We start from the raw sequence: 10,832 nt of genomic DNA, 5'->3' as shown, positions 1-10,832 counted from the left end.
TGCCCGGCCCGCGCGCTGGGGGCACCGGTGCTCTGGTCGCCGGCGCGGCACGTCCCCCGCTCACGTCACGGCCGCTGGCGCCGCCCCGCTGCCCCGCCCGGACCCCGCGCCTCGGCGGGGGGGGGGGCCTCTGTGCGCCCCGACGGCGTCGCAGGCCCAGGGACCCGGCGACCCACCCGGGAGGCGTGGCCTCTCGCCGGCCAGTCCCGCGCCCTCCGAGCTCGGTTCCGGCCCCGCCATCCCCCCCCAGGGCCGCCCGGCGCGCAGGCTCCCCAGCTCGGCCAGGGGCCGGACCCCCTCCCGCCCCGCCCGCGCGCAACACCTGAACCCCATGTGGCGAGGTGCCCGCGGTCCCCAGGGGGTTCCCACCTCCGGCCGCCTGTCTCAGCCCTGGGTCCGCCCCCCCCCCCCCCCCGCAGCCACCCCGGGGGCTGCGCTCCCCTCCAAACCTGCCTTCCCCCGGGCCGGGGAGCGCGCGCTGCCTGGTGCTCTTGGGCGAGGCCGGCACCCCCTGAACTTCCGTTTCTCTCTGCGGCTCCCCGCCTGCCGGTGAGGCCGCTGCCCCTCCCGTCGCGCACCCAGAACCGGGACGCTGCTCCCCATCCTACACGGTGCGGACACGCGCCCAGGGCGGGGAGGGCCCCGCTGGTCGGAGGCAGGGTGCTCGAGCCCCACTTTTGTCCTCTGCACCCGGCAGAGCTACGGCTGGAGAAGGTGCGGGAATGTGGCCTTGGGTGGGGGTAAGGGCGGGGGGCGCAGGAGCTAACCATCTGCAAGGGCCCCCAAGCCTCCCAGCTACCGGAGGGGAGGGTCTGGCCCAGCTGGTCCAGAATTGCGGGGGCGGGGGAGGCAGGGCTTGCAGAGTGAGCATCAGTGGCGGGTCACCCCTCCAGGGGCCCCTGGCGCCCCCACCCCCCCAGCAAAGGAGGGACAAACCGGCCTCCTGGCCCCACCCCACCCACCATCCGACTCCCCTTCTGAGGTACCAAGTCCCCTGAGGCCTCTGCTTTTTAAAAATGTATTTTTTTATTGATCTCAGAGAGGAAGAGAGGGAGAGACACAGAAACACCAATGATGGGAGGGGATCAGCTGCCTCCTGCACGCCCCCGACAGGGGATCGAGCCAGCAGCACCGGCTGTAACCAGAGCTGTCACCAGGGCACATGCCCTGACCAGGAATGGAACCCTGACTTCCTGGTTCATAGGTCGATGCTCAACCCCGGAGCCCCGCACTGGCCTCTGCTTTTACTGTGGGTGCCAGAAACCCCTCCCCTGCTCCGGCCATCCTTCCTCCTCCTTGGTCCCAGGTGTTGGCAGTCACCGCGCAGGTGCCCTCAGGCCCTGGAATGGCTCCAAGGAGCGGGGCGGCCAGGGCTGTCCCAGGACCACCTCCTGGCCGGCTCCCCCTTCCCAATGCATCTCTGTCTGGAGGAGATGGACGGAGGGGGGCCGAGACCCCCACTCTGCCTGTGTGCGCAGATGGAGGGGTTCTGAAAGTGCCGTCGGAAACCTGGAGAAGCTTCTGAGGGTGGCGGCACCCCAAGGGGGGCGTGGGGCAGACCTCCGTTCCCACCAGGGCCGGGTGTTGGGTTCCAGGGGACCTTCGGGCCTGACGGAGCCTCCCATCCTCAAAGCGTCCCCTCGGCTCCCGGCCTGTGGTGCTCCCAGCCACCACCTGTGGACAGGATCGGGCGGGACAGGCTGGGTCGCATGAAGAAAGCTGAGTCATGGGAAGGGCATGCCCGCCAGCCGTGACCCCTGCCCTGCGGTCCAGGCTCCTGACCCTGCTCCCCTGAGGGACCTGGCGCACAGCCAGCCTTCACTCTCCTCCACACCTGCGGCCACAGTGCCGACTCCAGGTTGGAGAAGCAACCGGGGCAACCAGCCACTCCCTCTGCGGCCCTTTTCCCTCACATCTCTTGCAGCTCCAGAACAATTAACATATTAACCGGCTCCCAGAAAAACTCACCTATTAACTGCTCGGCCAGCCCGGCTGTGGGCAGAGGCCAGACCCCCAGCCAGTCTGCCCAGCCCGGCCTGACCCAGCTGGGCTCCCTGCCCAGGGTGGGTGTTAGGATTGGCTGTGAAGAAGGGGTGGGTGTCATACTCATTAATCACTCCTCCCCCCACTCCCCACCCTCTGCTTTATGGGTCTGGATTGGCCTGTTCTGGGCGTATCACATAAAAGGAGTCATGTGCGAGGTGTCACATGTGACAGGCTACTTTCACTTAATACAGCTGCCCAGGCTTTATCACTTCATTCCTTTTTTTGTTTTTTTTGTTAATCTTCACCCGAGGATATTTTCCCAATGATTGTGGTCCACAGGCTGGCTGAGCCAAACCGGCCAGGGCACTTCATTCCTTTTTACGGCAGAATGATCCCATGCATCCATTCCACTGTATGGATGGACCACATTCATCTGTTGATGGACATTTAGGTCATTTTTCACTTTTTTTAAAATTTAAATTTATTTATTTTTATTGATTTCAGAGAGGAAGGGAGAGGGAGAGAGAGAGAGAGAAATATCCATGATGAGAGAGAATCATGGATCGGCTGCCTCCTGCACGCCCCCCACTGGGGATGGAGCCCCCAACCTGGGCCTGTGCCCTGACCGGGAATCGAACCGTGGCCTCCTGGTTCCTAGGTCGATGCTCAACCACTGAGCCACACCGGCCAAGCTCACTTTTTTTCTTAATTAATTAATTTCCTCACCCAAGGATATTTTTCCATTGATTTTTAGAGAGAGGGAAAGACAGAAATACTGATGTGAGAGGAACACATCAATAGGTTGCCTTCTGAGTAACCCCTGACCCGGCCCCGGGCCGGGGGGGGGGGAGCCTGCAACCGAAGTCCATGCCCTTGACCGGCATCGAACCCGGGACCCTGTGGTCCGCCGGCCAAAGGGTCTGATGCTTGATCCACTGAGCCACACCAGCTAGAGCACTTTTTATTTTCTTAGCGAGGGGAAGGGAGAGAGAGAGAGAAAGAAACGTTGATGAGAGGGCGTGACATCAATTGGCTGCCTCCTACATGCCCTCAACTGGGGATAGAGCCTGAAACCAACCAGGGCATGTGCCCTGACTGGGAATCGAACCCGTGACCTCTCAGCGCATGGGATCCCCAACCAGCTAAGCCGTACCGGCCAGGGCCATTCCCACCTTTTTGCTGTGGATAACAACACATTCCTGTGAAGTGTCTGTGGACCTGCTTTTATTAATTACTCTTGGGTACAAAGGCAGGAGGCGGCTCGCTGGGTCACACAGTCCTTCTCTGTTTGACCTTTTGAGGAACCGAGCACCACCCCCAGAGGGTGAGGCCTTGCTCAACCTTCCTGTGCCCACCGCAGCCCCTTCCCATGAGTCAGCACCCACTGTGCTCAGCCAACCACCCGGGGCCGGCGAGGCGGGGGCGCCCAGGGGCCACACAGGCTCTTGGCTTCCCCTTGGTGGTTCCTCCTCCTTTTTAAAAAAAAAATATATTTTTATTGATTTCAGAGAGGAAGGGAGAGGGAGAGAGAGATAGAAACGTCAATGATGAGAGAATCATTGATAAGATGGCTCCTGCATGTCCCACACTGGGGATCGAGCCCACAACCCAGGCATGTGCCCTGACCGGGAATCGAACCACGACCTCCTGGCTCATAGGTTGATGCTCAACCACTGAGCCACACCAAACAGGTGTCCCACGTGGTGCCCACCATTGGGGCATCTCTCACTGGACTGTCCTGGGACCCTGACAGCCCTGCCTCCAGGCTTTGATCTCAGGGAAACAGCTGTGTTGGGCTCCCTAACCCCTCGTCCCTTCTGGGAGGGCTGACCTCCCCGACCAGAGTCCCTTACTGGTTGCAGGGCCCTGAGGGCCAGCTTGCTGCCTGGTTCACAGGGCACCCCTTGCTCCTGAGGGCAGAGACCATCTGCCATTCAGAGTCTGGCCCACAGATGGGGGCATCTCTGTGCTCACATGACCCCTCCTCCCTGTTCAGTGGCCCCACCCCCTTGTTCATGTGGCCACTCCCTCACATGGCCACACCTGTGTTCACTGAACACCCCATCTGGGTCCCCAGGACTCTGCCAGGGGCGTTTTGCCACCTGTGCCTGCCCCCTCTGGTGGCAGCTCACAGGCACTTGCTGGCTGTGAGGTTCGGGGACAGCCTGTGAGCAGAAGGTGCACCTTTCTGGTCCCCGCACTCAAGGGGTCTAAGGGGGGTGGCGGGGGGAGGGTCAGTTTTTGAGTTTGGGAGACGGAGGAGACACACACCCCTATAAGAGGGCAGTTGGAGGTGGCCCTGCCCGGGAAGAGGGGCCATGCTGTGCCTGGGCCACCTTTGGGGTCAGTGCTGGGGTCAGGGTTCATGCTGGGGTTGGTTGGGGTGGGTGAGGGTTAGGGGCCATAGATGGTGAGCGGTGGCGCTCATTGTTGTTAGGATTTCGCCTTATTTTTTAAAAAGATATTTTTATTGATTTGAGAGAGGAAGGGAGAGGGAGAGAGAGAAACATCCACGATGAGAGAGAATCATGGACCGGCTGCCTCCTGCACGCCCCCACTGGGGATGGAGCCCACAACCCAGGCCTGTGCCCTGACCGGGAATCGAACCCTGACCCGGTTCATAGGTCGATGAGCCACACTGGCCGGGTGGGCCCTTGGGTTTCTACAGACACACCATGGGCCCCTTTACTGGGACTGAACCAGAACCCTATAGACCACATGTTTTTGACCCGCAAAGCAATGGGGAAGGGAGGGTGTCACCCCCATTTTATAGAGAAGCAAGCCCAGTCCCAGAAAGCTAAAGCGAGGCAGGAGAGTAGCTGGGATTTGAACCCGGGCTCTGTCACAGCAAGTCAAAGGTCAGGGCCCTCCCAGCTCCTCGTGGGCCAAGCTGTTCCTGCTTCTTCCCGTGACAGGCTCCCTCACCCGCCTGCCCTGCGGCCTGGCTGATGGGCCTGCCGCTGACCTGCACTCCTCCCGGACCTCCCCAGGCGCTGTCCCCACGGCACAGCCTTCCTCAGGGTCCACTGGGTTGGGGCGTTTGTCCAGCACTGGCAGGGCAGCTCGGGGCCCAGCCCTGGACGCAGGCATGCCACCCGCGTGGGATACGCAGCGGACAGCAGGGGCCGGGCCGGGCTGTGCAGAGGTCCCAGCCTCTGCGCCCATCCCTGCCCCGGCCCCACGGTGCCACCGCCGGGCGGCTGAGCGCACGCTCTGTCTCCACTTGGGGCAGCTGTGCCTCCTCGGCCCGTGGACGCTCAGCCGCGGGGACGGTGTCCCGGCTGAGCACCGGTTGCCTGCAAACCTGGTTGTTTCCTTCTGAACGTATCTCCGGACACGCGAACTGAAGCGCACACGCTGTGCGTGCACCGCGCGGGCAAATTCTCACACCAAACCTGGCCACACCCGCGCCCGCTCAGGTCCACCCTCGGGGAGCTCAGCGGGTGAAGCCTCGGTCGCCTCCCGTCCACCCCGCCACCCCCCGGCGGCCCGGGGCCCTCCTCGCTAGGCTGACCCCACCAGAGTCGGCGGGGACCCCACGCGCCCCTCGACGCCCGGGTGCCAGACCGGGTGTGGCGGGGCAGGAGGAACCGGAAGAAGTCCGGCTTGTGTTTCCGGCCGGCGGGACGCAAGCGCTGCACCGACCTCACCCGGACCCCGGGGAACGGACTCGCGTTGCTATGGCAACGCAGCGGCCCCAGCGGTGGCTCCAGGCGGGCGTTCGGGTGAGGTAAGGGCGCGCGGCGCGGGGCGCGGGGTGCGAGAGGGGCTTGGCTCGCCGCCTCCCGTCGCTTTCCTGGGAAAACCTCGGGACTCTGAAGTCCGGCGCGGCCCGGTAGGGTCCCCCGCTCGGCAGTCCCTGCAGACGCCCGCGCCTGGTCCGCGGGCGATTCACCTCCTGCCCCCGCGGCGCCGCCCACGGAGAGTTCCCCGCGGCGGGACTCCTGCCCAGGCAGCCTGTCCGGGCGATGGGTTCGCGGGCCCCGCCACCTGGCGCGACCCCGCGGGGCTGACGGTACCGAAGCCCTTGTGCCCGGTGAGCAGGTGTCGGCCATCCACCCCGCGCGGGCTCGCCCTCCCCGGGCCTCCTCCCACCGCAGGCCCAGCCCAGCCCATCGCCCCGCACCCAGAGCCACAGGGGCAAGGGGACCCTGGCCCGTCCCGGGCGCCCTGGGCGAGCCCCCTCCGCCCGCTCAGCTTCCCTGTGTGCAGAGTCGGTGGGGACCCGCTCACGGCCAGCCCTCAGGCCGGGCGAGCCCGGGTCCGGGATCTGGGTTTCCGACGGAGGCCGCCCCCAGCCCCAGCTCCTTGGGAAGTCGGGTCCCTCTGCCTCCCGGGGTCATGCCCTCGCGTCCGAATGGGCAGCGGACACAGGCCTGCGGGTGTGGAGGCGCCCCTGAGCCGGTCCGAATGGGAGGAGGCGGGAGGTGCCGGCCCGGCTCGGGTGGGGGCGGCGGAGGGAGTGGGCTTTGCTCCGCGCCCAGCCCCGTGCCCAGCCCCGTGCCAGGTGCTCAGGGTCCAGATCCGCTCGCCTCCCGCCCTCCCCCTCCCTTCCGGGTTTACTGAGCACCTGTCTGTGCCAGGGGCTGGGGCCCTGGGCCCTCCCCGGCTGGGCACGGTTCCCCGAGAACGTGCGGTTCCTCCCGGGGAGGCTGCGGGTGCCGGTGGGTGCCGGCTCTGAGCCTCTGAGCCCGGCCGGCGGTGGGATTGGCACCGGAGCCGGCGCTGGTCAGCGGGAGGGCGCTGCACCTGGGCTCTGCCGTGGGTCTGGTGTGCACCTCGAAGCTGCTTTCTCCGAAGCAGCCGGAAATGCAGAGGGAGCCATGCTGGCTGCACGGGCCCCGGCTCCATCCTGGACACGTTGATTTTATCGTGAAAATGGCCAGCAGCCTGGGGCTCGGGTCACGCGACTGGATTTCTGCGCTAGAAGGGCAGCTCCGGAAGGTGGCCGTGTGCCCGATGCCGACGGCACAGGGCAGGGCGGGAGGGTCCTCGGGAGCCGTGGGCCTGCGGGCCTGGCTGTGCTCGGGCCCTTGTCCAAGGGATGGCCTGCGTGCACGTCGGCTTCGGTGGACGGGCCTGCCAGACCCAGACTCACCAGGCACCACGGCCACCCGGGCTCCTGGGCATTCGCTGGGTCATCACTGGGACACTCACCCCGGGGCCTCTGCCCACGGGGTTGTCCCACGTCTGGGCTTTCCTGGAGCTCTGTGGCCGGCCTGGCCGGACCGGGCCTGACCACTGGGTTCCCAGGGATCCAAGCTCTGCCACCGGCGCAGGCCACAGTCCATGTGATGCGCGTCACTTGTGCCCTGTGTCACATGCCTGGCACTTGTGATGTATGTGCCATGTTGATATGTGTCACATGTGTGCCACTTAGGACACTCGTGGTCGGGGCGTGTGTGCTCCTGACCTGCTGGGCCCCGGGGGAGCCGCCGCGTGGGGCTCCGGAATGCACAGTGCGACCGACAGCGGGGAGCCGGCCCGGAGCTGCTTCCTGGGGTGACAGCGGCCGGAGCCTGTGGCTCCGAGGTGGGCTCCCTGACGGAGCCGCTCCCCGCCTCTCACCACAGCTGCCGCCATGCTGCCGCCGCCCTCGGAGCAGGCCCTGAGCGAGCTGCTGGCGCGCAAGGAGGAGGAGTGGCGCGCGCTGCAGGCCCACCGCGCCCAACTGCAGGAGGCGGCCCTTCAGGACGCGCAGCGCCGGCTGGAGGAGGCCGAGGGGAGGCTGCGGCGCCTGCAGGAGGACTTCCTCTACAACCTGCAGCTGCTGGAGGAGCGGGACCGGGAGCTGGAGCGCTACGACGCCGCCTTCGCCCAGGCGCAGAGGCTGCAGGAGGCCAGGCAGGCCGAGGCCAGTGAGCTCAAGATCGAGGCGGCCAAGCTGCGGCAGGCGCTGGCCAGTGAGGCCCGGCGGCGGGAGGACCTGCAACAGCAGCACCAGCTGAAGCTGCAGGAGCACCGCCTGGCGTTGGAGCGGGTCCACAGGTGGGCACACCTGCCCCTCCCTCACACGCGGCCCTTTCAGTGGCTGCCGAGCCTGTGCTGTGGGTGCTGGGCCCACGCCCCTGGCAGGCACAGAGCTGACCACCCCCACCCCACCCGGTCCAGCCTCTCCCGGAGCAGGCAGTGCCTCGCTCACTGCTCGCCCGTAGTGCAGACGCTGACCTCAGGCCATTCCCGATCCTGGTAAAAAGGACACTGTGGCCCTGGCCAGTGTGCTCAGTGGGTGGTGTCAGCCTGTGCACCGAGACGTCACTCTTCGATTCCGGTCGAAGCGCAGGCCCCGGTGGGTGCAGGCTCTGGTGTGGGTGTCAGTGCTGCTCTCTGGGTCCTGCTGACGCCGCCCCTCAAAAGCAAAGTCCCATTCACACTCACACGGCTCCGGGCGTCCCGTCCTCTGAGCGCCGTCCAGTGGGGCTTCTCTCGATGCTGGTGTCTTTGCCCAGCGACAAGAATGCCGAGATCGACCGCCAGCGGGAACAGTGTGAGAAGCTGAAGTGGCAGCTGGAGAGGAAGCTGCAGGAGCTGGACGGCGAGCTGGCTCTGCAGCGGCAGGTAGGAGGCGCGCCGGGCCCTGCACGGACTGCCCTGCCCGGCGTCCCAGGTTCGGGAGGACGACCACTAGTAACTGTCTGGCATCTGGGGGATCACAGCTGAAGGGCTGCGGTCAGAGTGGGGTCCCAGTGTGCTGAGCTGGGACCTGGGCTTCCCCGGAGGGTGGGTGGGTGTAGACAGAGGAGCTGTGGGGGCTGAGCCCGGGGTGAGGACAGGTCAGGTGGGGCACTTTGGCTGCAGGACGCTGGCAGGGGGTGAGCAGGAGAGGTTCCCAGGGGCTGCCTGTCGGGGAGGCGGGGACAGGGTGGCCGTGGCCGCAGCAGCATCCCCGGGTGGGCGGGGGTTCTGGTCCTGGGCTGACTTCCCTGGGTCACAGGCCGGGCTCCGCCTGCCCCCTGGCGGCCACAGCCTGCAGAGCTCTGCGCAGAAGGCAGTGCTTGGTCCTGTGACACCTCAGGACCAGTGGATGCGATGATGTTCACGTTCTGGCTCCAGTAAGGTTACTCATGCGACCCTGGTACTTCGTTTTGCTCCTCAGAGGGTACAAACAGTGAAGGGTGGCTCTGCAGTCCCACCTGCACAGTGTGAGGCCCCTCCCCCCGGAGAGCGACAGCCAGGTGTGGGCCCAGCGCGGGCTCCCTGTGTCCCCAGTCACTGAGCCAGCTGGACGCTCACGGGAGGCGGGAGCCAGTGAGCCTGAAAGACGTGAGACAGAGGCCGCAGTGCTGGGCTCCCGGCTCCCATACCTGCAGGCAGGACCTGACGGGTGGGCCCCGACTGTCACATTGGGGGCCTTCTGGGGGCAGGAGGCTCTTCCCAGCAGGAGGGACCCAAGAGAGTGGCTGCAGGGACAGGCCGGGGGCAGCTTTGCCGTGGCTGCAGTCGGCGGGAGCCGGGAGGCTGTGCAGGGGAGGAAGGTCGCACTGCGGGGTGCATCCTGGGAAGGGGCGCCACTAAGGAAACAGGAGGGAACAAGACAGACAGACACAGAGAAGCAGAGAGAAGGGTGGGAGGAGGGTGCTTCAAATGCCAGGAGAAATGGCACTGGACGTGGCGGGAACGCTGGGATGCGACTGCTGGGTGGGCAGGGGCAGTGTTATCGCCATCATGGTGACGGCGTCTGCCTTTAGAATGAGCCCTGGGTGAAGCTGGGAAGGGCCTGGTGTAACGGGAGGCGTGGGGTAGGGTTGCCCAACCGGTTGCCTGTCTGTTGTAGCAAGAAACCAGCAGGTCAGGAGGAGTGGCACTGGTGGTGGGCGTGAGCATGGCCGGAGACTCGAGGAACCCACCGGAAGCCGTTCGGAGTGGTGGTCCGGCCAGGGCTCGTGTCTGGTCCTCCGTCGTTACGCTTCGCCCTGGGCCTCCCTGCAGCTCAGTGTACTGCATAGCGAGGATTGCAGCCACAGGACGGCTTGCTGCCAGGCCGCGCCCTCCGAGATGCCTGGGGCTCCGCGTGCACCCGGGTCCGCTGTCCTGCCCGCTCACCCTCTCCCACCCCCAGGAGCTGTTGCTGGGGTTCGAGTCTGAAGTGCAGAAGAGGGAGCGCGGGTTCCGGCTGCACGCCGACAGCATGAGCAGCACGGTCCTAACCCACGAGCTCAAGGTAGCGGGCGCGGCTGCCGGGCCTCTGGGGGTGAGGTGGCCTCTTCCTTCGCACGGAGCCCCCACAGGGCCAGGGCCTTTAGCACCGAGTCAAGGATCAGCCTGAGGGGAGGGAGCTGTCTGTGCAGGGGAGGTGACGGGGCGACGCCTGGCCCGGCCCAGTGGCCCTGGCTGGTGCTAGTAGGATGGACTCTCTGTCCTCGTGGTCAGCTAGGTCCCTGCCCCACTGCCAACCTCCCCACCAGGCCTGCAGTCCATGGGCAACACTCACCATCAGGGGCCCAAGGACCCTGGCAGTTCTCTGTGGCTGGAGCCCATCCCTAGTCTGAGTTCCTGGCACAGACACCAGTGCCCATGGGCCCCACCTGCCCCAGGGCCAGCGAGGCATCCAGACCGCGAGGCTGGGCTGCCCACAGTGACCCTCACTTGGCCACTGTGGGGACTTCTGAGCACCAGGGGAGAGGAGATTTGTGGGGGTCACCCTGTGCTCCACAGCATGGAGGACACTCCTGTAGGGGGGCTTCGGGGGGAGTCCCAGGTGCAGGCCCTGGCCCCACCTGCTGTGCGAGTGGGTTCCAGACCCCAACACTGCTGCCCCCAGGGCTCACGCCCGGGAGCTGATCGGGGCAGCAGCTATTCCGCCTCCATTTGTTAGTCGAGGAAACTGAGGCCAGAGAGGTTACTTA

At 65.7% G+C, this 10,832-nt stretch overlaps 1 protein-coding gene across 2 annotated transcripts in view; it reads left to right on the top strand.

Moving 5' to 3' along the window:
• The first annotated feature begins 5,701 nt into the window (after positions 1-5,701).
• CCDC57 (coiled-coil domain containing 57) overlaps positions 5,702-10,832 on the top strand; it is a 37,432-nt gene continuing 32,301 nt past the window's right edge. Inside the window, exons 1-4 of one of the 2 annotated variants that reach the window (XM_081110379.1) lie at positions 5,702-6,022; positions 7,560-7,974; positions 8,436-8,544; positions 10,046-10,147. In XM_081110379.1, coding sequence (XP_080966505.1) covers positions 7,568-7,974; positions 8,436-8,544; positions 10,046-10,147 — 618 coding nt within the window. In that variant the 5' untranslated portion in view covers positions 5,702-6,022; positions 7,560-7,567. The remainder of the gene's footprint in view (positions 6,023-7,559; positions 7,975-8,435; positions 8,545-10,045; positions 10,148-10,832) is intronic. The other variant, XM_081110378.1, reaches the window with a different exon arrangement.

This window comes from Myotis nattereri (genome assembly GCF_964212035.1).
Source record: "Myotis nattereri genome assembly, chromosome: 16".
Lineage (NCBI taxonomy): Eukaryota > Metazoa > Chordata > Mammalia > Chiroptera > Vespertilionidae > Myotis > Myotis nattereri.
Note: the sequence above shows the minus strand (reverse complement) of the source record. Positions and strands in the feature narration are given on the sequence as shown.